At 38.7% G+C, this 27086-nt stretch overlaps 3 protein-coding genes, 1 long non-coding RNA gene and 2 pseudogenes across 5 annotated transcripts; all 6 read left to right on the forward strand.

The window, feature by feature from the left end:
* The first annotated feature begins 692 nt into the window (after nt 1–692).
* On the forward strand, nt 693–5153 carry LOC146699127 (CD209 antigen-like protein A). 2 transcript variants are annotated; one of them, XM_085472077.1, is made up of 8 exons: nt 693–821; nt 910–1013; nt 1430–1507; nt 3370–3456; nt 3628–3822; nt 3909–4072; nt 4200–4312; nt 4425–5153. In XM_085472077.1, the coding sequence occupies exons 3-8, from the start codon at nt 1462–1464 to the stop codon at nt 4549–4551; spliced, it is 732 nt and encodes a 243-aa protein (XP_085328203.1). In that variant the 5' UTR covers nt 693–821; nt 910–1013; nt 1430–1461; the 3' UTR covers nt 4552–5153. The 2 variants fall into 2 exon arrangements, with proteins under 2 accessions (XP_085328203.1, XP_085328202.1); XM_085472076.1 differs by having other exon boundaries at nt 814–1013.
* Nucleotides 5154–5372: 219 nt separating this feature from the next.
* On the forward strand, nt 5373–9291 carry LOC146699128 (uncharacterized). The gene is made up of 5 exons (XR_014922770.1): nt 5373–5530; nt 5620–5723; nt 6836–6913; nt 8755–8841; nt 9012–9291. It is a non-coding gene; the product is annotated as an uncharacterized LOC146699128 (long non-coding RNA).
* Nucleotides 9292–9568: 277 nt separating this feature from the next.
* On the forward strand, nt 9569–10521 carry LOC146699129 (C-type lectin domain family 17, member A-like; the record flags this gene model as incomplete). The annotated part of the gene is made up of 2 exons (XM_085472609.1): nt 9569–9699; nt 9812–10521. Coding segments are annotated over 2 exons (258 nt in total), but the record flags the coding sequence as incomplete, so codon positions are not given.
* Nucleotides 10522–17622: 7101 nt separating this feature from the next.
* Nucleotides 17623–22094, forward strand: LOC146699130 (putative C-type lectin domain family 20 member A). Its single transcript, XM_085472725.1, has 6 exons — nt 17623–17665; nt 17957–18002; nt 18522–18881; nt 18969–19295; nt 21079–21179; nt 21576–22094. The coding sequence occupies exons 2-6, from the start codon at nt 17966–17968 to the stop codon at nt 21711–21713; spliced, it is 963 nt and encodes a 320-aa protein (XP_085328851.1). The 5' UTR covers nt 17623–17665; nt 17957–17965; the 3' UTR covers nt 21714–22094.
* Nucleotides 19547–20418, forward strand: LOC146699131 (uncharacterized; annotated as a pseudogene).
* Nucleotides 22095–22676: 582 nt separating the features above from the next.
* Nucleotides 22677–25060, forward strand: LOC146699132 (C-type lectin domain family 17, member A-like; annotated as a pseudogene).
* Nucleotides 25061–27086: the final 2026 nt, after the last annotated feature.

Below are 27086 nucleotides of genomic sequence, written 5' to 3' on the forward strand. Positions count from 1 at the left end.
TCCTGCGCTTTACAGCATTAACACAACTAAATCTAAAGTTGACTAAGCTGACTAAAGTTATCATGTTTTTAATGGTGAGAGCTGCTCCACATGGTTTAAAAAGAGTCTTATTTGCCTTGACACATGTATTCTCTTCCCCACAAGCATCAACATTTTGTCATTTTTTTTCATGAAAAACAGGGAGCATGGGAGTTGGTTTCCTTATTTTGAGGCTTAGTTTGAACTTAAGCAGGTTGTCTTGACTCTATATACATGTCTAAATGCAATGAGTTGATGCCTTGTGGTTGGCTCATTAGTTCTGTGTGGTGTGGGGAATTCACATCATGGATTTCCAGCTGGCAAATCTGCAGCAAGTGTAAGATGCAATCATAATAATAGTAATCTCAGGAATATTTCTTGGACCTTGTTGAAGAATTAATGGAGTTATAAAGGCAAAGCCAATGTCATCTCAGGACAAGCATCGCGTGCCTAATAAAGTGTCCAGTGAGTGTATATGACAAAAGCAGAGGTTAGTTAGAAGAGACAGAGTTACACTGGTGAAGCAGCAGTTTATTATGATGCTCTGTGGTATTTCTCAGTGTACAAGTCACAAGAAGTGTCTAGTCACTAGTACATAAGAACACCCGGTCTTCAGTTTGAAGCCATATATGGAATCATCTTACATTCTCAGGCAAAAGCAGAAGCTGGTATAAGACAGACTGGGCACTGAGGAAGTTTATTATGATGCTCTGTGGTATTTCTCAGTGTACAAGCCACAAGAAGTGTGTCTAGTGACTTGTAGATAAGAACACCCCGTCTTCAGTGTGAAGCCATAAAAGAATGTAAGATTCAACACATCTCACATCCTCACGCAAAAACAGAAGCTTATTGCTATTATGATAATTATTATGTTCTATTGTTTAAACGCAGTGCTATTGCTCAGTGTACAAGTCCCAAAAAACTCAGCAGCAGGGCGGTAACTACGGCAGAGGAGAAGGTCATATTAAGAACTAACAAATGAACACAATCAGCAGGTAAGCTGAGCTTTTCAAATGCAGTGTATCAAAAAAGATTTTCTAAAACTCAGGGCTATTGATGTGAATCAAAGTCTGCATCTCTATGTGATTACTGTTTCAAGTCATGTTGGTTTAGGTGATGTTTTCTTCAGTAATAGTAAAGAGTAAAAAAAGACTGTAAGCAAATCCAGTGGGTCAGATACTGAGATATGTGCTGCCACATCAAAGGCAAACTTTCCCTGTACAATCTAAGGCAAAGTTCCAGAGAAAAAATACATTTCTAAAAAGAGCTATGATGTCTCCAATTAGATTTAAGATGCTGAATTCTGTCAACATTGAGCAAAAACATTTTGTTCATTCAAAATGACCTAAAGTCTAAGAAAATTGTGGTTGTTTGAAAACTGCTTAACTCCAATTACTCTTTAAACTCTCAGTAAAACAGGACAAGGAAGCTGCACGTGAAGAAATGAAGGTTGAAAATAAAGCAACTCAACAAGCTCCTGATACAAATGGTGAGTTATAAAAAAAATTTTTTTTTAAAAAAACAACAACAACGAAAATCAAACAAAATCACTCTGTGTTAACACAACTGGAAGGAGGGATGGGAATCGAGAACTGGTTTCCAGTAGTCCAATTCCCTGGGATTGTTAGTCTGCCTGCCCATCAATCACACTTATCAGTTCTTCTGCTCTCAATGCGATCAGCTGATGTTACTTTGTGCATCGTATGAAAAGTATGAGATCCACTATTATTGGAGTTTATTCAGATCGTGGGCCTTGTATTTCAAAGCCCACCCTGCTACAATGACACACATTCTCACTGATATTTTGATACACCTGCCATTTCCCACACCAAGTCATTATTTCATGCCAATACCTTTATTTTGTGAAAGACAGGTTAGATTTGTAAATCTAAAATTAAAGCTCTCAAGTTGACCCAAGCAATTTAAACCTCCAAAATTAATGTTAAAACATTTTATTTTGATTAAGTAAACACAGTTCTTCAAAACGAAACATGACAAAATTCTCTCTCCACGAAAGAAAGAAAGAAAGAAAGAAAGAAAGAAAGAAAGAAAGAAAGAATGACTGACTGACTGACTGACTGACTGACTGACTGACTGACTGACTGACTGAGCATTTGTCCAGAAGAGCATGAAATTAGAATAAACATTGAGGGCAAAGGAGAACACAAGATGAAAGGAAATCAAAAAATAATTAAGATAAAATGAACAATCTTGTCTTGATGCATGCTCAATCAGGAAATCCAAAAAACTTAATTCTGTTCATCTGGACGTCGCGTTTTCATTGAGAAAAACGTTTCATTGTGACTTCTTCATTCTCAGCTGAATGCAGGTTTCTCCAACTTAAAAACACTACATTTGCATAATGACTGAAACTAGCACCACTGACTACAATATGCATATTGTAATGAACACTGACCAGTGATAATTGATGAAACCATGGTCAGACATGCAGTCAGCTGAGACAGATCGGGAGACATTGTAGCAAAGACTCCTGTAATACTTTAGTTTTCCTTCTTCAAGCTGACAACAGCAGGAAAGATCTTTGTTAAAACAGCATTTATAACTTTTAATTGACTGGCGTTCGTGCATCAAGGTGTTGCACTAATGTGTTTACTACTTTGAGGAAACTGAAGTAATACGAAATTCTGTCTATAATCAGATCTGCCTCCAACATTATGTTTAATTGAATATTATAAGTTCCTGACATAGATTTTTCATAAAACAGTTTTGAATAAATTACCAGATGTCAGTCATATTTTTGTTAATCTCTGTTCCTGGACTTTGTAAAGCAATTCTTACCAAAGGCCATTTGTGGACAGAGTATTTAAAACAGAAATGTACCCATGAAAAGGAATTAAATGTTTAAAACTGTGTAACCTTTGACTGAAAATAAATAAAAATATTATACAATGGAATACAAGTTTTTGACCATGTTTATGAATTTTAGGGTTTTTCAAACAACATTTTTTAAGATGTAATATCTCCCACAAAGATACAAAACAGAAATGACAAAAGCTGTCATCGACCCTGAGTTTTTTGTCTGAGTTTGGAGTTTTTGTGTTTACATTTTTGCCTTTTTCTGTATATATAGTGTTCTGAGTTTTGGGGGTCTGTATTACATTTAACAAGGTTTAGCCTTAGTTTTGCCTTCAGGTTTTCTGATTTAGTTTTCTCTGTGATTATAGATTTGTTCTGAAGTTAAATCACTTTCTTTCTGCCTCCAATATGTATTTTGTGCTTGTACATAACAGAACAATGCTTAAATAATAAGGGATCTTTGACACATTTCATTGTATTCTAAAGAAAACTATGAATAATTTTGGTTGTTGAAATAACTTTTTTTTTTGCCAGATAAGAAGTCGTCTTGTAATAAATCTTTTCCATCACTAGCAACATGCTGGGGAATTCTGTTACTAATTATGGTCCTTCGATTCTACTGTGAGTATAACTTTAAAACTTACGCTTTGGTCTGACGTGTGTAAGGGCAAAGTAGTGTGATGTTTTATATTTGATTGTGTTTTTTTTAACAGTTATTGTTACACTAATTTACAAGAAACATATAAATATATTCAAACCCAAAACCAAGTGCTGTTCTTTGTGACCTTATAGTCTCCACAGTTTTAGAAAAACAGATCGCAAACTTGACTGAAGAGACACAGATGCTCAAAAAGAAAAATAAGGAGCTGGAGAAAGAAAAGATAAACCTAACAGAAATAATACAACAGATGACGACACCATGGATTGAGCTCAATGTTAGTCGAGCTCAGTGGAGCATTGATGTCTACTGTCCCAAAGAAAATAGCAGTATGTTCCAAATATATCATGTACAAAAATACCAAATTTAACAGAAATATGCACTGATGTTTATTAACTGAGCTCTATCCTTGCAGAACGAACATGTAAGCCTTGTCAGAAGGGATGGGCTCATGTTGAGTCCAGCTGCTATGCAGTTAATAATCCTGACAGTGCTGGATGGAAAACCTGGCAAGAAGCTAAAGAAAACTGCAGAGGAAAGATTTCAGATTTAGCTGTTGTTATTAATGAAGAAGAAAAGGTACTGAGAAAACTGTGGGACACTTTATGACAGACTTCATGAAAATAAAAATATAATTTCTTTAGATTGAAAGCTTTCTTAGAGCAAATTGTTTAAATATCTCTGACAACTTTCTCTCTGTCCTCAGAAAACTGTCAGTGAAAAGAGTTGGAAATATGATGGAAACAAAGGATACTGGATTGGTCTGAGAGTTGAAGATGGGATATGGAAGTGGCTGGATGGAAGGAATCTGACTAATAGGTAAGACACACTTTGAATCAATATAAATTTCAAGTATTTCCCAAATCTGTGATAAATCAATTACAGTGTACCAGTGTCCATCAGCCTTGAGCAGAATTCTTGTTTTCCTCAGCTCCTGGATGAACCAGCCTCCTTCTGATGGTCACTGTGCAGTCTCTGTCCAAGACGAAGGATTTAAATCAGTGAGCTGTGCTGAGAAGAACCGATGGATCTGCAATAAGAAAGCTTTGTCTGTTTGAATACTGCAGTAAAACTTCAGAGGACTTTTGGATAGTCTCAGTCTCAAAATATAATATTAATGATGATAATAACTGGTCAACAGAGGGCACTGCATTACTTCAGATCAAACAGTTGTTCCCTGAAGTATCTGCACTGAGATTTTTTCATGATTGCAATGATAGTTATTGTTAAGCTATGTTATATTAATGACAAATGTTTTAGTCAAGCCAAGAACAACACTGTTCAAACTGCTGTAACATGTAGAAGAAGGACAGCTGGCCTCTACATTTGGACTTTGTTAATCAGTCACAGTGTCAACATCAGCTACAGAGCAGCAGAGAAGAACAGGAAGTTCAGCTTATAATTGAAGTCTCATGTTGTGTATTTTGCATATTGTTATCATATCAGCTTGACTTTTTTTAGTGTTGTTAGTAAAGTTTTGATTTTATTCATTTACATTGATTGAAATGAAATTATGGATCCATCCTGCTTTGTATCACCAGCTCAGCCTGGTGGTGGTGCTGTAAGGGTTTGGGGGGTATTTTCTTGGCACACTTTGGGTCATTTATGCCAACTGAGCATAAATAAAAATGGCACAGTCCACCTGTGTATTATTGTTGAACATGTCCATCTCTTCATACCCACAATTCTTTTGGCTGATTCCAGCCAGATAAAACACTATGTGAGTTCACTATAGTCAAACTGCCTCCACAGTCACCAGATTTCAGTCCAGTATCAACCTTTCAAAAAGATTTTGAAAATATGTTTTTTTATTATATAGTCACTGGTACATAAGAACACCCTGTCTTCAGTTTGAAGCCATATATGGAATCATCTTACATTCTCAGGCAAAAGCAGAAGCTGGTATAAGACAGACTGGGCACTGAGGAAGTTTATTATGATGCTCTGTGGTATTTCTCAGTGTACAAGCCACAAGAAGTGTGTCTAGTGACTTGTAGATAAGAACACCCCGTCTTCAGTGTGAAGCCATAAAAGAATGTAAGATTCAACACATCCTTACATTCTCACGCAAAAACAGAAGCTTATTGCTATTATGATAATTATTATTTTCTATTGTTTAAACGCAGTGCTATTGCTCAGTGTACAACTCCCAAAAAACTCAGCAGCAGGGCGTTAACTACGGCAGAGGAGAAGGTCATATTAAGAACTAACAAATGAACACAATCAGCAGGTAAGCTAAGCTTTTCAAATGCAGTGTATCAAAAAAAGATTTTCTAAAGCTCAGGGCTATTGATGTGAATCAAAGTCTGCATCTCTATGTGATTACTGTTTCAAGTCATGTTGGTTTAGGTGATGTTTTCTTCAGTAATAGTAAACAGTAAAAAAAAGACTGTAAGCAAATCCAACTGGTCAGATACTGAGATATTGTCATGGTCCTGGGTCGTGCGACCCGGTGTTTTGTGTTTAGTCTATTTTGATGTTTATTGATTGTTTAGGTTCATTAAGGTAGTCCAGCCATTTGTATATATCACCCTTGCATTACGTCTCCCTTGCCCTTCGTGTGTTTATGTCTGTGCGTCTTGTACTGTCAAGTTCATGCTGTCAGTATTGTCACCTCCACCTGTACTACGTCTCCCCGGTTCATGTCTCATGTTTCCTGTTTTACTTTGAAGGCCTGCATTCACTGTCAGTGTATTCAGTTTCACTCCTCCTGTCCTGTCGTTAAGTTCATGTGTGTCAGCTGCGTTCCCATGTGTGGCCACTTCCCCTGATCATCCCTCATGTGTATTTAGTCTCTGTGTTTCTTACAGTCTGTGTCGTGTCGTCTGTATTCCCACCCTCCGTGTTTCCATGCCCGGTCTGTTGTCCACGCCATGTTTCCCATGCCATGCTTCCAAGTTTCCTGTCTAGGTTTTTCTTATTGTTTGTTTAGATTCCCCAGTTTAGGTTTGTGTTAATTTTGCTTCAGTTTGCCTTGCCCTTTGTTTGTACCTTTTCTACCAGCCATATTAAACGGCTCGCTTTCTGTTACGCTCACTCCCGTCTGCTCACTTGTGTACGCACCTGGGTCCATTACACACACCGCCGCACGGCCTGTCTCTGCAGACCGTGACAGATGTGTGCTGCCACATCAAAGGCAAACTTTCCCTGTACAATCTAAGGCAAAGTTCCAGAGAAAAAATACATTTCTAAAAAGAGCTATGATGTCTCAACGTAGATTTAAGATGCTGAATTCTGTCAACATTGAGCAAAAACATTTTGTTCATTCAAAATAACCCAAAGTCTACGAAAATTGTGGTTGTTTGAAAACTGCTTAACTCCAATTATCCTTTAAACTCTCAGTAAAACAGGACAAGGAAGCTGCACATGAAGAAATGAAGGTTGAAAATAAAGCAACTCAACAAGCTCCTGATACAAATGGTGAGTTAAAAAAAACAACAACAACAACAAAAATCAAACAAAATCTCTCTGTGTTAACACAACTGGAAGGAGGGATGAGAATCGAGAGCTGGTTTCCAGTAGTCCAATTCCCTGGGATTGTTAGTCTGCCTGCCCATCAATCACACTTATCGGTTCTTCTGCTCTCAATGCGATCAGCTGATGTTACTTTGTGCATCGTATGAAAAGCATGAGATCCACTATTATTGGAGTTTATTCAGATCGTGGGCCTTGTATTTCAAAGCCCACCGTGCTACAATGACACACATTCTCACTGATATTTTGATACACCTGCCATTTCCTACACCAAGTCATTATTTCATGCCAATACCTTTATTTTGTGAAAGACAGGTTAGATTTGTAAATCTAAAATGAAAGCTCTCAAGTTGACCCAAGCAATTTAAACCTACAAAAATAATGTTAAAACATTTTATTTTGATTAAGGAAACACAGTTCTTCAATACGAAACATGACAAAATTCCCTCTCCAAGAAAGAAAGAAAGAAAGAAAGAAAGAAAGAAAGAAAGAAAAAAAGAAAGACTCACTGACTGACTGCCTGCCTGACTGGGCCTTTATCCAGAAGAACATGAAATTAGGATAAACATTGAGGGCAAAGCAGAACACAAGATGAAAGGAAATCATAATATAATTAAGATACAATGAACAATCTTGTCTTGATGCATGCTCAATCAGGAAATCCAAAAAACTTGATTCTGTTCATCTGGACGTCGCGTTTTCATTGAGAAAAACGTTTCATTACTCATCCAAGTGACTTCTTCATTCTCAGCTGAATGCAGGTTTCTCCAACTTAAAAAACACTACATTTGCATAATGACTGAAACTAGCACCACTGTCTACAATATGCATATTGTAATGAACACTGACCAGTGATAATTGATGAAACCATGGTCAGACATGCAGTCAGCTGAGACAGATCGGGAGACATTGTAACAAAGACTCCTGTAATACTTTAGTTTCCTTCTTCAAGCTGACAACAGCAGGAAAGATCTTTGTTAAAACAGCATTTATAACTTTTAATTGACTGGCGTTCGTGCATCAAGGTGTTGCACTAATGTGTTTACTACTTTGAGGAAACTGAAGTAATACGAAATTCTGTCTATAATCAGATCTGCCTCCAACATTATGTTTAATTGAATATTATAAGTTCCTGACATAGATTTTTCATAAAACAGTTTTGAATAAATTACCAGATGTCAGTCATATTTTTGATAATCTCTGTTCCTGGACTTTGTAAAGCAATTCTTACCAAAGGCCATTTGTGGACAGAGTATTTAAAATAGAAATGTACCCATGAAAAGGAATTAAACGTTTAAAACTGTGTAACCTTTGACTGAAAAGAAATAAAAAATATTATACAATGGAATACAAGTTTTTGACCATGTTTCTGAATTTTAGGGTTTTTCAAACAACATTTTTTAAGATGTAATATCTCCCACAAAGATACAAAACAGAAATGACAAAAGCTGTCACTGACCCTGAGTTTTTTGCCTGAGTTTGGAGTTTTTGTGTTTACATTTTTGCCTTTTTCTGTATATATAGTGTTCTGAGTTTTGGGGGTCTGTATTACATTTAACAAGGTTTAGCTTTAGTTTTGCCTTCAGGTTTTCTGATTTAGTTTTCTTTGTGATTATAGATTTGTTCCAAAGTTAAATCATTTCTTTCTGCCTCCAATATGTATTTTGTGCTTGTACATAACAGAACAATGCTTAAATAATAAGGGATCTTTGACACATTTCATTGTATTCTAAAGAAAACTATGAATAATTTTGGTTGTTGAAATAACTTTTTTTTTTTTTTGCCAGATAAGAAGTCGTCTTGTAATAAATCTTTTCCATCACTAGCAACATGCTGGGGAATTCTGTTACTAATTATGGTCCTTCGATTCTACTGTGAGTATAACTTTAAAACTACACTTTGGTCTGACATGTGTAAGGACAAAAGTAGTGTGATGTTTTATATTTGATTGTGTTTTTTTAACAGTTATTGTTACACTAATTTACAAGAAACATATAAATATATTCAAACCCAAAACCAAGTGCTGTTCTTTGTGACCTTATAGTCTCCACAGTTTTAGAAAAACAGATCGCAAACTTGACTGAAGAGACACAGATGCTCAAAAAGAAAAATGAGGAGCTGGAGACAGAAAAGAAAAACCTAACAGAAATAATACAACAGATGACGACACAATGTAATGAGCTCAATGTTAGTCGAGCTCAGTGGAGCATTGATGCCTACTGTCCCAAAGAAAAAAAACGGTATGTTCCAAATATATTTGTACAAAATTACCTAATTTAACATAGATATGCACTGATGTTGTTTATTAATCATTCTCTATTCTTGCAGACAGAACATGTAAGCCTTGTCAGAAGGGATGGGATCATGTTAAGTCCAGCTGCTATGCAGTTAATAATGTTAAACGTGCTGAATGGAAAACCTGGGAAGAAGCTCGAGAAAACTGCAGAGGAAAGATTTCAGATTTAACTGTTGTTATTAATGAAGACGAAAAGGTACTGAGAGAACTGTGGGACTCTTTATGACAGACTTCATGAAAATAAAAATATAATCTCTTTAGCTTGAAAGCTTTCTTAGAGCAAATTGTTTAAATAACTCTGACAACTTTCTCTCTGTCCTCAGAAAACTGTCAGTGAAAAGAGTTGGAAATATGATGGAAACAAAGGATACTGGATTGGTCTGACAGTTGAAGATGGGATATGGAAGTGGCTGGATGGAAGGAATCTGACTAATAGGCAAGAGACACTTTGAATCAATATAAATTTCAAGTATTTCCCAAATCTGTGATAAATCAATTACAGTGTACCAGTGTCCATCAGCCTTGAGCAGAATTCTTGTTTTCCTCAGCTCCTGGATGAACCAGCCTCCTTCTGATGGTCACTGTGCAATCTCTGTACAAGACGAAGGATTTAAATCAGTGAGCTGTGCTGAGAAGAACCCATGGATCTGCAATAAGAAAGCTTTGTCTGTTTGAATACTGCAGTAAAACTTCAGAGGACTTTTGGATAGTCTCAGTCTCAAAATATAATATTAATGATGATAATAACTGGTCAACAGAGGGCACTGCATTACTTCAGATCAATGAGTTGTTCCCTGAAGTATCTGCACTGAGATTTTTTCATGATTGCAATGATAGTTATTGTTAAGCTATGTTATATTAATGACAAATGTTTTAGTCAAGCCAAGAACAACACTGTTCAAACTACTGTAACATGTAGAAGAAGGACAGCTGGCCTCTACATTTGGACTTTGTTAATCAGTCACAGTGTCAACATCAGCTACAGAGCAGCAGAGAAGAACAGGAAGTTCAGCTTATAATTGAAGTCTCATGTTGTGTATTTTGCATATTGTTATCATATCAGCTTGACTTTTTTTAGTGTTGTTAGTAAAGTTTTGATTTTATTCATTTACATTGATTGAAATGAAATTATGGATCCATCCTGCTTTGTATCACCAGCTCAGCCTGGTGGTGGTGCTGTAAGGGTTTGGGGGGTATTTTCTTGGCACACTTTGGGTCATTTATGTCAACTGAGCATAAATAAAAATGGCACAGTCCACCTGTGTATTATTGTTGAACATGTACATCTCTTCATACCCACAATTCTTTTGGCTGATTCCAGCCAGATAAAACACTATGTGAGTTCACTATAGTCAAACTGCCTCCACAGTCACCAGATTTCAGTCCAGTATCAACCTTTCAAAAAGATTTTGAAAATATGTTTTTTTATTTGGAATTTGAAAAAGCTTTTTAAATGAGTTAAATGTTAAATGTTTTTATTCAGAGGTTAATTTTTTTAGTAAATAGTTGATTTAAGTATTTATTCATCGATGAATAATTCATTTTGAAATATTGATTTATAAATAGTGTTTTTATTCTAAATTAAATTATTAAAAAAATAACTTACTTTATTACTGTTTAAATAAATAGAAACATTTAGAACCCATTCATAAATAAATTTACAGATGCACATTATATTACACAATATTATTATTTAGCACAGGAGTCTTTATTTCTCTTGTGGTCCTACATAAAAATAGCACAAAGTATGTGGAAGTAGTCAAAGGCCAAAAAATGTGCGGAGCACAATTTCGTGAATGCTGGCTTGAATTTACATTTAAATACTGTGTAACATTCACACAATAATGTTCCTCTTTCTCTTTATTATTCTAGTTGCTTCTGCATGTTTGTGTGGCTTTTAACCGCTTCCACATACTTTGTGCTAATTTCATGAAGGACCACAAGAGTCTCGCACATCGGAATAAAGAATCCTGCGCTTCACAGCATTAACACAACTAAATCTAAAGTTGACTAAGCTGACTAAAGTTATCATGTTTTTAATGGTGAGAGCTGCTCCACATGGTTTAAAAAGTGTCTTATTTGCCTTGACACATCTATTCTCTTCCCCACAAGCATCAACATTTTGTGATTTTTTTCATGAAAAACAGGGAGCATGGGAGTTGGTTTCCTTATTTTGAGGCTTAGTTTGAACTTAAGCAGGTTTTCTTGACTAATATATACATGTCTAAATGCAATGAATTGATGCCTTGTGGTTGGCTCATTAGTTCTGTGTGGTGTGGGGAATTCACATCATGGATTTCCAGCTGGCAAATCTGCAGCAAGTGTAAGATGGTATCATAATAATAGTAATCTCAGGAATATTTCTTGGACCTTGTTGAAGAATTAATGGAGTTATAAAGGCAAAGCCAATGTCATCTCAGGACAAGCATCGCGTGCCTAATAAAGTGTCCAGTGAGTGTATATGTCAAAAGCAGAGGTTAGTTAGAAGAGACAGAGTTACACTGGTGAAGCAGCAGTTTATTATGATGCTCTGTGGTATTTCTCAGTGTACAAGCCACAAGAAGTGTCTAGTGACTTGTAGATAAGAACACCCCGTCTTCAGTGTGAAGCCATAAAAGAATTTAAGATTCAACACATCTTACATTCTCACGCAAAAACAGAAGCTTATTGCTATTATGATAATTATTATGTTCTATTGTTTAAACACAGTGCTATTGCTCAGTGTACAACTCCCAAAAAACTTAGCAAAGTCTGCATCTCTATGTGATTACTGTTTCAAGTCATGTTGGTTTAGGTGATGTTTTCTTCAGTAATAGTAAACAGTAAAAAAAGACTGTAAGCAAATCCAGTGGGTCAGATACTGAGATATGTGCTGCCACATCAAAGGCAAACTTTCCCTGTACAATCTAAGGCAAAGTTCCAGAGAAAAAAATACATTTCTAAAAAGAGCTATGATGTCTCCAATTAGATTTAAGATGCTGAATTCTGTCAACATTGAGCAAAAATATTTTGTTCATTCAAAATGACCCAAAGTCTACAAAAATTGTGGTTGTTTGAAAACTGTTTAACTCCAATTACCCTTTAAACTCTCAGTAAAACAGGACAAGGAAGCTGCACATGAAGAAATGAAGGTTGAAAATAAAGCAACTGAACAAACTCCTGATACAAATGGTGAGTTGTATAATAAAAAAAAAAAAACCCAAAAAAACTACAACAACAAAAAGTGTTAACACAACTGGAAGGAGGGATGGGAATCAAGAACTGGTTCCCAGTAGTCCAATTCCCTGGGATTGTTAGTCTGCCTGCCCATCAATCACAATTATCGGTTCTTCTGCTCTCAATGCGATCAGCTGATGTTACTTTGTGCATCATATGAAAAGCATGAGATCCACTATTATTGGAGTTTATTCAGATCGTGGGCTTTGTATTTCAAATTTACACTCTTTCACATATGTAATTTCCCAAGCATGTCTATTTGATAAGCTCTTAAACCTTAATTATTTCTTGAGAGTTGTAATGATCTAATAAAAAACTGACAATGTGTATAACTACACTCAACAAAAATATAAACGCAACACCTTTGTTACTGCTCCCATTCCCCATGGGATGGACGTAGAGACCTAAAATTCATTCCAGATACACAATATAACCATCCCTCCCAAACAGTGGTCACAAATCAGTCCAAATGTGTGGTAGTGGGCACATCTGCTATATTGAGATAATCCATCCCACCTCACAGGTGTGCCACATCAGGATGCTGATCTGACATCATGAGTAGTGCACAGGTGTACCTCAGACTGCCCACAACAAAAGGCCACCCTGGAATGTGCAGTTTTTTGCGCTATTGGGGGTCTGGGGACCCAGAACCGGTCAGTATCTGGTGTGACCACCATTTGCCTCATGCAGTGCAACACATCGTCGCATGGAGTCTATCAGATTGTCAATTGTGGCCTGTGGAATGTTGGTCCACTCCACTTCAATGGCTGTGCGAGGTTGTTGGATATTCGTGGGAACTGGTACACGCTGTCGTATACGCCGGTCAAGCACATCCCGAACATGCTCAATGGGTGACATGTCCGGTGAGTATGCTGGCCATGCAAGAACTGGGACATTCTCAGCTGCCATCTGCCCTGAACAATGTGAACCATGATTCATCCGTGAAGCGCACACCTCTCCAACGTGCCAGACGCCATCGAATGTGAGCATTTGCCCACACAAGTCTGTTACGGCGACGAGCTGGAGTCAGGTCAAGACCCCGATGAGGACGACGGGCATGCAGTTGAGCGTCCCTGAGACGGTTTCTGACAGTTTGTGCAGAAATTGTTTGGTTGTGCAAACCAGTTGTTCCAGCAGCTGTCTGGGTCGCTGGTCTCAGACGATCTTGGAGGTGAACCTGCTGGATGTGGAGGTCCTGGGCTGGTGTGGTTACACGAGGTCTGCGGTTGTGAGGTTGGTTGGATGTGCTGCCATATTCTCTGAAACGCCTGTGGAGACGGCTTATGGTTGAGAAATGAACATTCAATGCACGGGCGACAGATCTGGTTGACATTCCTGCTGTCAGCATGCCAATTGCACGCTCCCTCATTGCTTGTGGCATCTGTGGCATTTTGCTGTGAGACAAAACTGCACATTCCAGGGTGGCCTTTTGTTGTGGGCAGTCTGAGGTACACCTGTGCACTACTCATGATGTCAGATCAGCATCCTGATGTGGCACACCTGTGAGGTGGGATGGATTATCTCAATATAGCAGATGTGCCCACTACCACACATTTGGACTGATTTGTGACCACTGTTTGGGAGGGATGGTTATATTGTGTATCTGGAATGAATTTTAGGTCTCTACGTCCATCCCATGGGGAATGGGAGCAGTAACAAAGGTGTTGCGTTTATATTTTTGTTGAGTGTACATAAAATTAGAGTTTAGGCCAGAAACATAGAACTAAACCAACAGGAAATGTGGTTGTAGGGAGGAGGGTGACATTCTAGTCTGTCTTTAGTAAGCCCCAGTCAACATGAGTGTAACACTTGTTACCAGAACCCTGGCATGACACACACTCAGAGACCGTTGGATGAGTTTGAGTGCACTTTTATTAACAGTGTTGAGAGCTGGAGGCTCTGTGGAATCTGTAGCTTCAGCTCAGCTCTTGTATGCTTCTGCTCCACCAGCCCTCGGCAGCTACTAGAAATATGGAAGTCTTGGTTAGCATGATGAAAATCAGCTGTGCCAGCCGGCCTTGCTTGGCACTGTCCCGTGAACCCACATCTCCACCCTCCCTGCAGGATAGCCTCAAACCACCCCCTCCTACAACAAGGCATTATTTCATACCAAGACCTTTATTTTGTGAAAGACAGATACGATTTGTAAATCTAAAATTAAAGCTCTCAGTTGACCCAAGCAATTTAAACCTAAAAGAATAATGTTAAAACATTTTATTTTAATTAAGGAAACACAGTTCTTCAATACAAAACATGACAAAATTCTCTCCCCTCCCGGTTACAGAAAGAAAGAAAGAAAGAAAGAAAGAAAGAAAGAAAGAAAGAAAGATTTTTTTGATTTTTAAAAACACATTTATTACCAATAAATAAACATTAAGACATCACAAGTTTTGACATCACAGGGGAAAAAAAACAAAAAAACAAAACTGTCACATGAACATAGGGCTGAATTACAAATGGCCATCTATAACAGAACACACCACATTCTTAAAACACCACTGAGAAGAAAAATATGTTAAATTATCCATCAATGAGTAAAACTGAAACTCTGCTTTAACTCTATATTTAACCAGCAAAATGAAAATAGTTTAAACCCTCTTCTTTGAAATATTATCAATTAGGGCAGGGCGATATGGCCAAAAATATATATCACGATATATATTTGAAAATTTGCGATAACGATATAACTGACGATATAATTTCTGCGAAACAAAATACAACTCCACAACTTTACTAGCGCAGAAAACCCCCATCCATTTATTTTCACTTAAACAAGCAGCTGTTTTTATGTGCATTAAACCTATATAAAAATGTAACAGTGCAAATGCAAATTCCTTGCTGAAATTTTAACTTTTAAGCCCCAACGCCCCCTGATACGGGGGCAAAAGGCAGGAGATCAGGTAGGCTTGGGGCTTAAGAGGTTAACCAAAAGGCATTTCCAGTAGAAATGGGCTGACATATCCTGAGCATAACCATGTATAATATCCACTGAAGTTAAAAAGAGGTGCTTTGCAATATTACACTGCAGTGTGCCAAATAAAAAAGTCAAATGTGTATTTTTCGGACCATAAATTGCACATAAGGCACATTAAGCGAAACAAAGCAGTCAGATAAATCAAACTTTGTTCAACTCATTCTTCTTGCTTCCTCCACTTCCGTACTTTTGATTCATTAATGCTGTTTTCTATCACAGCTGCTCTATTCCCATGTTGTTGCAGTATAGTATAGTTTAATGCTCTCATATCTTCAGCATCTTAAGTAGATTATACTGCACAGTTTTCTCATCAATAAAAGAATATTTACTGCATCAGTTTGTCTTCATTTCATCTGAAACACACAGGGATCAAATCTTTGACTTTATGTTTGGGATATTTTCCTTAAATATAACTAAAGCTTTCACACAGGGTCATAAATGATATGAAATAGAAATAAATACCTTGAATTTTGACTGAAATGTCATATTTGATTCCACCACTGAGCTTTCTTTTTCCAAAAAATGGTGTGTATATAGTAAAATATCAATAATGTCACTCCTGTTACATTTGTACCATCAAACTGAAATGAGACTAGTGTCAGCAGCTCCACTAGCAAACTGTTTTACAAGCTAAACTTAGCATCATTGTTGTCTAAGGGGACTCCCATCACACGGAGCTGAAACGACAGTTTTCACATATAAAACAGTTTAACTAAGAACTGGGTACTTTTCTGTTGAATCGTTTTCATGATGTTCGTTTGTGGGCTGCGCTCAGACAGGATGGAAATAAAGGTTTAAAAAGAGCTCGAGTCCTTTTTCATGTACTCGTGGTGGCTGCAATTACTCAAACCTTCAAAACACAAAACTAAAATGTTGCCAACTGATTTGGTAAAGAGAATTATCCAAAGCAGACTTCAGGTTTACCATCATTTATGATATTCTCTTGATCTTACACATAATCAGATATGAGTCCGAGTGCTCTGTCATGTGGATAGTAAAGTTTTCCAAGTCCTAACAAGAAGAAAATCTAAAAGTTTCCATCGAATGAAACTAAAAACTGAAAATAAATAGAGGAGCACTCTCTCCTTCCTATGCACCGCCGGCGTCGAGCAGAACAGACCCACGCTGACACCTGGCAAAGGTGGACTTCTAAGTCAACACGGGCAACGAGCTCGCATCCGGCTGCCGTGGCAACACCGTTCACCGTGTGATCACTGGGACAGGTATGTCTTGTATCAACATCATCACCTGCAGCACATCCAATTATAATATTTAAAAGGTTTATCTTTTCTTTTAAATTCCTTGGTATTTATTTGTGAAGCACTTTGTGATCTTCACATTGTGAGGCACTACATAAACAACATTTACTTACTTTCAGTGAAATTTAGTGGTGACTTTAAAATCATTTTATTTGTCTTGAGCCTCCATCTTTGGAAGTGGTGCTGTGTGAGACTCTGAAAGCAAGTTTTGCACTTTTAGAGGAGATGCACTAAAACTGTAATATCATTTTAAAAAAAAACACGCTGAAGCTAAACAAACAAAGAATAAAATAAAAACTATTTGTTCTCTATGATTGGAACTGACATGTGAAATGTGTCAGGTTGCGTCTTCATCATCACTGATTTGTTTGGAGGAGTCAAGCTTGAACCCTCTTTTGTTTGAATTATAATAATTACAACATTATTCAAATAAAACTGAAATGGTCGGGCAGAGAATCAGTGCTGTATCCATGCAAACACATGCACAGCAAGCAAACTCACGAACCTCAGCTTTGGATTCAAATGAAGACACAAACATTTCCAAGTGCGTCCATCTTTGCTGATGATGCAGCAGACACGCTGAACTCCAGTCAGGAGGAGAAGCATGTTCTTCCACTCACAGACTGAAGCCTGAAACCAAACGGCCCGTTTCCTGTGTTTAACCTCAGTCCTAGTCTCATGATTCGACCCCTGTGACATTGTTTAGGTCCAATTCACAGCCCGTTCTGCCAGACGTTAGTCTGTTTGCATCTGTAATAACTTTGAATAAGTCATCTTCAGTTAAATGACTCTGAGCATCTTTAAACAAATGCACTTTAATGAACACTGGGCTGCTTTCTAAAACCACTTTTACAAAGTCTCTGATAGATGTGGGAGGAGGAGCGAGGATGACATATATATCAGATGAAGAGTTCTGACTGTGTCACAGCTTAACAGACGTCTCATTGTGTCAGGTATGTTATGCATATGTTTGTTTTGGTTTATTTGATAATCTCACACATTCATTATCTGGTATTCTAATAAACAAAATGATGATAATTGAATAAAGACAACACTTTTTAAAGTTGAACGTTTCAAATGTTAAATATGTTTGATAGTTTTGTTTGAATCATTAGATTAGGATAGAAATGGAGTGAATGACAGAGACATCTGCCTCTTTGTTGATGCTGGTTTAAGTGTTATGATTAATAATGATAGAGCAGCTGCAGATGAGATTCATGAGGACATTCTTCACAATTTTTCAGCTCTCAGCCATGAAGGGGTGTGGACTGATCCTCCTGCTGCTCTCAGGTCTGTAAACTCATCTCAGTCGCCTCATTTATAATTTGAATAAAACTTCATATCAGAAAATCAATGAAAGCACAAACTGAACTGCTCCATAGTGATTATTTTAAAGGTGTCTGTAAACAAGCTTCAAGCAGTCACAGAAACACTCGTACAATCTCCAAAGATCTTTGTCATGTCAACTAAACTTCTAAAGGTTTCTTTGGGTCCAGTTAAGTTTGATTGACAGTTTAATAGTCGGTAGTTTGTAACAGTTTGTATGAAGTGAAGTAAAAGAGTAAAAAAAGAAAGACAGCAGCTTTTTAACCTGATGTGTGAGTTTTGCCCTGGAGCAGGAAACCAGTGTGTAGGTGTCCACAGGCATTGTAAAACACATTTTAACCAGTATACGAGTTACAGATCCTTTGAAGGACACATATATTAACAGACCGCAACACTGTTCAAATCTCTGTAAATTCTCCTGACGAGTAAAATCGAGCTGAGATGAGTCTGTGACCGCGCTGACTGACTTGTGTCCTCTCTCAGGTTACGTGATGGTCTGCCATTTTCAGTCTGATCAGTTAGTCAGACAGCTCCACCTCGTTGACCTGCAGAAGTCCTGGAACGACGCTCAGCAATACTGCAGAGATGAGTACATTGACCTCGCCATCGTTAACAGCTCAGCTCTCATCCAGGAAGCCCAGAAATGGGCGGGGAGCACAGAGGTGTGGATTGGACTCTCCAAGAGCGGCTGGAAATGGTCTCGCCTCAGTCCATATCAGTCATCCTGGTTTCCTCCCTGGTCCCCGGGACAGCCAGGGACTGGGGAGTGTGTTACAATATCTAGTAATGGATCATGGTCCACAAGACAATGCTCAGAACAACATAGCTTTTTCTGCTTTAATGGTGAGTGTTTTGGACTTTGGAACCAGGGTTTGACAAACTGAACATTTGAGCTGCAGGTCTGAATCCATCTGATCTTTTGTCTTTCAGGCATGAGTGACATTATCGTCCCGGTGTCGACCTTGATGACCTGGCCTGATGCTCAGTCTTACTGCAGACAGAAATACATAGACCTGAGCAGCATGATTGATTCAGATTTCAACACCAAGGTCGCTAACATGTTGACACCTTCTAATCAGGCCTGGATTGGACTGTATAGAAATTACTGGATGTGGTCAAACTCAAGCACAGCCTCAAACCTGCCGTGGGGGCCCGGGCAGCCTGATGACACTCAAAACTGTGCCACAATAGATGCATCAACGGGCTCCTTCTACAGTCATAATTGTAATGAACAACGCCCCTTCCTCTGCTCCAGAGGTGAGTCTGTCCTCTATGTTTCTGCACAGTCTGGTCCTCCTGGGCTCATCTGGACACTCTTGGCACAACACTGTCGATCCTTTGAGTGGCGCTGTCATTTGATGTTCGCTCTCTCTGTGGTAGAGTATCACTTCCTGTTCCTGTTCCAACACAGGAACAGGAAGTAGTAGTTGAGTAGCTTATCTGCATACCAATTTAATTAAAAACCTTTAGATAACTTCCGTTTTCATAGTATAATCTTCATGTGCAGCATGGCCTCTTCACCTGTCCCTCGTGCACTTTCCTGCTCATTTGTCAGATGTTTAGTTATTCCTCAGCCTCCTTTAGCAGTAGTGATACTTGTAACATATGTAGCATATCTGCAGCTCTGGAGGCCAGGATTACTGAATTGGAGACTCGGCTTCGCACCCTTGAGTCACCCGTAGCTAGCCAGGCCCCTGTAGCCGGTGCAGCTGAAGATAGTGTAGGCCCCGCTGGCTGTTCCCCGGCAGACCCTAAGCAGCTGGGGAAAGAGAGTGGCTGGGTGACAGTGAGGAGGAAGCATAGTCTTAAACAGAAGTCCCAGATACACCACCAACCTGTTCATGTGTCTAACCATTTTTCCCCACTCGGCGACACACCCGCCGGGGGTCCAACTCTGGTAATTGGTGATTCTGTTCTCAGACATGTGAAGCTAGGGACACCGGCAACCATAGTCAGTTTTCTTCCAGGGGCCAGAGCAGGTGACATTGAGAGAAATTTAAAGCTGCTGGCAAAGGGTAAACATAAATTCAGTAAAATCATAATTCACGTCGGCAGTAATGACACCCGGTTACGCCAATCGGAGGTCAGTAAAATCAATATTGAATCAGTGTGTAACTTTGCCAAAACAATGTCGGACTCTGTAGTTTTCTCTGGTCCCCTCCCCAATCAGACCAGGAGTGACATGTTTAGTCGCATGTTCTCCTTAAATTGCTGTCTGTCTGAGTGGTGTCCCAGAAACGATGTGGGCTTCATAGATAATTGGCAAACCTTCTGGAGGAAACCTGGTCTTGTTAGGAGAGACGGCATCCATCCCTCTTTCGATGGAGCAGCTCTCATTTCTAGAAATATGGACAAATTTATTAAACCCCCCAAAATATGACTATCCAGAGTTGTGACCAGGAAGCAGAGCTTACATGCCTTTCTGCAGCTCCTCTCCTCCTCCAGACAGAAATGTAAAGGAGGCACATGGTGGCAACGGAGGCAAGGAAGGGGTAAGGGTTGTGTGGGGTGTTCTGAATAACTGTTTTTGTCATGTAATTGGATTGCACTTTGTCAGACCTCTACCCTAAAACCTGACCAACTTGGGTGTCCCCCCTGAAGGCTTAGCTTCTGCAGGTCTAGCTCTTAGTGTCACTGAGGCACACAAACCCCCTGACCACATTAAGGTGGCAATCACTCAGGGGGAAAACTGAAAAACAAAATAACAAATAATAAAATAAAATATTGCTCATCAGATTCTAACAACTAAAAACATGACATTTACCTTAATTAGATGCCCTATATTAAATACATTTGAATCCAACCATAGTACTTCTCACTATTACCAATATTAACAAAACTAAAAAGGGTAGGCCAAGTTATATAAAAAAGGCAAATCTCCAAGTCTTGAAAAATAGAAATAAAGAATACATTAAAATATCCATCCAGATCTTCGGAACCAACAACATAAAATCTATCTTAATTTGACAACGGCTGTTGTTGTGATTTGGCGCTGTATATATAAAATTGAATTGAAATTCGGCCTTTTCTTTCTCTGCAGATGTCAAATCTTCTCGAGCCTTGAGGTCAGTGAAGGTTCAGCTGAGAGCAGGATCTGCAGACCTGAACGACCCCACAGTGCAAGAATCCATCCTGCAGCAGGTCAGAGGATACACAGGCCCCGATATAAGGAACAGACTGCTATGACTACTGTGAAATGATAGAGAGCAGTTAGTCTGTGCAGTCCAGGTTCAGGGAAACGTGACAGCACACAGCTGCAGACATACGGGGCTCCTTTAATGGAATCCCATCGGTTTTTGTTATTTAACCTTTTTTCATTCTTAACTTGAAGAAGTCATTTAATTTCTGATTACTGTGAGGAGACGAAGTGACCCAATGACAGGCAATGAGGCCTAATAACAAACTTCAGTTTCATCTCCAGCCAGTTCATTTAGTACATTTCCCCCAGAAACAGCACGAACAATGTTTTCTGCTCACTACGGAAACAACGGCTGATTAATGAGGAGCTTCTTTTAATGTGTGAAAACTGTGTTTCAGGTGAGGGAGAAGCTGCTGGAGCAAGGGATCAGAGAAGAGGTGAAGCTGAGGTGGAAGGTGCAGCCTGATGGGAAGATTTTCCACAGAGAGGAGGAGACAGCCGGTTACTGTGAGAAGGAAGAGTGTGGGTCGGTTTAGTCTGAACGTTATTGGCTGATGTTCCTCAGATGATCTGCTGTGTAATTCAACTAATTTCCATCTCTATACTCTGACTGCTGGACTATAATAGCGTAGCTTTGCATGACTGATAGTTGGAAATAATCCTTATTTATCCTAAGCTCAGATCAAAGAGTGTCTGATGAGCTGTTTTATGCCTCTTTGTTTCTTCTGATTGGTGAAGCTAAAGTTTGCAGGTGAGCAGGTCATATTTTTGTTCATCTCTGTTCCTGGACTTTGTAAAGCAATTCTTACCAAAGGCCATTTGTGGACAGAGCATTTAAAATAGAAATGTACCCAAGGAAAGTAACTAAATGTTTAAAACTGTGTAACCTTTGACTGAAAATAAATAAAAATATTATACAATGGAATACAAGTTTTTGACCATGTTTATGAATTTTAGGGTTTTTCAAACAACATTTTTAAGATGTAATATCTCCCACAAAGATACAAAACACAGAAATGACAAAAGCTGTCACTGACCCTCAGTTTTTTGCCTGAGTTTGGAGTTTTTGTATTTACATTTTTGCCTTTTTCTGTACATATAATGTTCTGAGTTTTGGGGGACTATATTACATTTAACAAGGTTTAGCCTTAGTTTTGCCTTTAAATTTTCTGATTTAGTTTTCTTTGTGATTATTTGATTTTGATTTTGATATACCTTTATTAGTCCCACAAGGGGAAATTTCATAAGGCTGCCGACCTAATGCACGCAATGGGGGCGCCATCTTACCCTTCGACCATACATACATTACACAAAACATCACATGGGGAAGACAGGTCAGAGAGGTATAACAATGGAAAATGCACCACATGAGGAAAGATAAGGAGAAAAAAACAACTCCCCCCAGACTGAGCTCCAACAGGGAGATCAGTTTGAGAACAGAAAAAAAACCACCTCTGCACATAGCACATGAAAAAACTCTTAATACACCAAAGAAACACATGACAAGCAACAGGGGTGGGTAAAGAGTGCAGCATCGGAAGGGAATAAGCGTCAAAGGCGTTTGGAAAGGGAGGGGGGATGAGTGTGTGCATATCAGTGTATATGTATGTGTGTGCCTGTCCAGAGTTCAGCTGAGACAGTGTCCTTCGCCCTGCTAGGCTAAGTAAACAGTCTTCCAGCCAACCCAGGTGGCCTTGCATGGAATGGACTAAACAGACTAACAGACTAAACACAGTCGTTATCAGGGTGTTGTTGTTCAGCTCCAGCCTTGAGACCGCAGCTGGCGCCAAAGGGGTATCCGCATGAAGTGATGGTGGTTTTTACTTTAGTGCGAACAGCTCATATGAATTTCAAAGCAGTTCTACAGTCCAACACTGGTCTCTCAATCTCCCATTGGAGAGCCGCGAGCTTCGCCTTCGTTCTGTGATGTTGTCATTTCTTGTGCTCAAGTAGCCGATTCTGATAACTCACGGCAGTGTGCCTCCCTGAGATGTCATCCAATTTGCACCCAGAGATGTTATTCCAAGCTAGCCCTTCCGAGATGTATCCAGTCTGCAGTCAGAGGTCTTATTCTGAGTATTCACAGCAGCCGTAGCCTTTCCAAGATCTTATCTGTGCTGCACTCAATGAGCCCATTTTGAGAAACTCACGCCTCTCCCATCGTTCCAATCCCAGCGGGCAGCCTTGTGGGGGTTTGAACAGCCGGTTCCGCTTTCTTAATTCTTTGATAAGCCATGGCCAAGCCAGCTCCGATCAGCCAGAACCCTGTTACCATGGTTCCGAATAGGTAGATATCTTCAGCACTCAGGCTCACCCAAGCCCAAACTTCTCGTTAAGAAAGGGGTGTCAATTGCATTTAGGGACCAGTTGATCCAATCCATAATTCCTCTTTTAGGTTTTAGAGAACAGACTGTGAGAGAATGTTCCAGGGAAAAGTAATACAAAAAACACGAGACTAGACAAGGATATAAGAGGCTAAGCAGGGAAGCTAAGGGAGAGGAGGAGGAGGAGAGGAGAAAAGTGCGACCGCCTTCGTCAAGAGCAAGAGCATGGAAAAAAAAAATTATAGATCTGTTCTGAAGTTAAATCATTTTTTTCTGCCTCCAATATGTATTTTGTGCTTGTACATAACAGAAGAATGCTTAAATAATAAGGGATCTTTGACACATTTCATTTTATTCTCAAGAAAAATATGAATAATTTTAGTTGTTGAAATAACTTTTTTTTTTTTGCTAGATAAGAAGTCGTCTTGTAATAAATCTTTTCTATCACTAGCAACATGCTGGGGAATTCTAATACTAATTATGGTCCTTCGCATCTACTGTGAGTATAACTTTAAAACTTACACGCAAACTAGTGTGATGTTTTATATTTGATTGTGTTTTTTTAACAGTTATTGTTGCATTAATTTACATTAATTCCTTAGGGTCCTTAGGGACTAGAAAAAGCGCTATACAAATGCAGGCCATTTACCATTTACCATTTAATTTATAAGAAATATGTAAATATATTCAAACCACTTAAAAATACTAACTGCTGTCCTTTGTAACCTTATAGTGTCCACAGTTTTAGAAAAACAGATCACAAACTTGACTGCAGAGACACAGATGCTCAAAATGAAAAATGGAGACAGAGAAGAAAAACCTAACAGAAATAATACAACATCATGGAGTGACTTCAATGTTAGTCGAGCTCAATGGTGCATTGATGCCTACTGTCCCAAAGAAAATAACAGTATGTTCCAAATATATTTGTACAAAATTACCTAAGTTAACATAGATATGCACTGAAGTTGTTTATTGACAGTTCTCTATTCTTGCAGACAGAAAATGTGAGCCTTGTCAGGCTGGCTGGGAATTGTCAGGCTGGTTGTTGTGATTAATGAAGAAGAAAAGGTACTGAGAAAATTGTGGGACACGTTATTACATGAAATAAAAATAATTTCTTTAGATTGAAAGCTTTCTTAGAGCAAATTGTTTAAATATCTCTGACAACTTTCTCTCTGTCCTCAGAAAACTGTCAACGGAAACAGTTGGAAATATGATGAAAACAAAGGATATTGGATTGGTCTGAGAGTTGAAGATGGGATATGGAAGTGGCTGGATGGAAGGGATATGACTAATAGGTAAGAGACACTTTGACTCAATATAAATTCCAAGTATTTCCCAAATCTGGAATAAATCAATTACGGTGTACCAGTGTCCATCAGCCTTGAGCAGATTTCTTGTTTTCCTCAGCTCCTGGATCGACCTGCTGTCTCCTTCTGACGGTCACTGTGCAATCTCTGTCCAAGACGAAGGATTTAAATCATTGAGCTGTAATGAGAAGAACCGATGGATCTGCAATAAGAAAGCTTTGTCTGTTTGAATACTGCAGTAAAACTTCAGAGGGCTAGTCTCAGTTTCAAATTATAATATTAATGATGATATTAATAACTGGTCAACAGAGGGCACTGCATTACTTCAAATCAAAGAGTCGTTGTGGGAAGTATTGGCATTGAGATTTTTTTAATACTATGTTTAGGACTAAAGTTTTAATCAAGCCGAGAACAACACTGTTCAAACTGCTGTAACATGTTTAATCCAGATGTGGAAGAAGGACAGCTGGCCTCTACTTTTGGACTTTGTTAATCAGTCAGTGTCAACATCAGCTACAGAGCAGGAACAACAGGACAGGGAAAGAAGGAAAAATAAGGGAACCACAGACAACTTTGATAATGCTTTGATTTATGCAGAATATATTTAGTTCAAATATTGTTTTCATCACAGTGGGATTTTCCTGGTTTCAGTGGGAAAGGTATGCAGCTCATTTAAATGCAAAGAGCTGTGAAAAGTTGTCCCATTCATAAAGTGTGTCAGTATTTTATAAGGATGTCATGTTTCTGTATCATCTCTCTCCTGTTAGAGCCTCTTACCCAAAAACCAGCCTGTTTAATGCTCTCATATCTTCAGCATCTTAAGTAAATTATACTGCACAGTTTTCTCATCGATAAAATAATATTTACTGCATCAGTTTGTCTTCATTTCATCTGAAACACACAGGGATCAAATCTTTGACTTTATGTTTGGGATATTTTACTTAAATATAACTAAAGCTTTCACACAGGGGTCATAAATACCTTGAATTTTGACTGAAATGTCATATTTGATTCCAACACTGATCTTCCTTTTTCCAAAAATGGTGTGTATATAGTAAAATATCAATAATGTCACTCCTGTTACATTTGTACCATCAAGCTGAAATGAGACTAGTGTCAGCAGCTACACTAGCAAACTGTTTCACAAGCTAAACTTAGCATCATTGTTGTCTAAGGGGACTCAGCGCATGGCTGTAATGTTCTCCCGTCATACGGAGCTGAAACGACAGTTTTCACATAGAAAACAGTTTAACTAAGAACTGGGTACTTTTCTGTTGAATCGTTTTCATGATGTTCATTTGTCGGCTGCGCTCAGACAGGATGGAAATAAAGGTTTAAAAAGAGCTCGAGTCCTTTTTCATGTACTCGTGGTGGCTGCAATTACACAAACCTTCAAAACACAAACCTAAAATGTTGCCAACTGATTTGGTAAAGAGAATTATCCAAAGCAGACTTCAGGTTTACCATCATTTATGATATTCTCTTAATCTTACACATAATCAGATATGAGTCCGAGTGCTCTGTCATGTGGATAGTAAAGTTTTCCAAGTCCTAACAAGAAGAAAATCTAAAAGTTTCCATCGAGTGAAACCAAAAACTGAAAATAAATAGAGGAGCGCTCTCTCCTTCCTATGCACCGCCGGCGTCGAGCAGAACAGACCCACGCTGACACCTGGCAAAGGTGGACTTCTAAGTCAACACGGGCAACGAGCTCGCATCCGGCTGCCGTGGCAACACCGCTCACCGTGTGATCACTGGGACAGCTTTGTCTTGTATCAACATCCAATTATAATATTTAAAAGGTTTATCTTTTCTTTTAAATTCCTTGGTATTTATTTGTGAAGCACTTTGTGATCTTCACATTGTGAGGCGCTACATAAACAACATTTACTTACTTTCAGTGAAATTTAGTGGTAACTTAAAAATCATTTTATTTGTCTTGAGCCTCCATCTTTGGAAGTGGTGCTGTGTGAGACTTAAAGTTTTAGAGGAGATGCACTAAAACTGTAATATCATTTTTTTTAAAAACACGCTGAAGCTAAACAAACAAAGAATAAAATAAAAACTATTTGTTCTCGAGCTTCCTCCGAAGGGTGGCTGGCCTCTCCCTTAGAGATAGGGTGAGAAGTTCGGCCATCCGGGAGGGGCTCAGAGTAGAGCCGCTGCTGCTCCACATCGAAAGGAGCCAGCTGAGGTGGTTCGGGCATCTGACAAGGATGCCCCCTGGGCGCCTCCTGGGTGAGGTGTTCCAGGCATGTCCCACCGGGAGGAG

This window comes from Copadichromis virginalis, linkage group LG11, assembly GCF_057382275.1.
Source record: "Copadichromis virginalis isolate Kocher_CV1m ecotype Utaka linkage group LG11, C_Virginalis_male_GT1.1, whole genome shotgun sequence".
NCBI lineage: Eukaryota > Metazoa > Chordata > Actinopteri > Cichliformes > Cichlidae > Copadichromis > Copadichromis virginalis.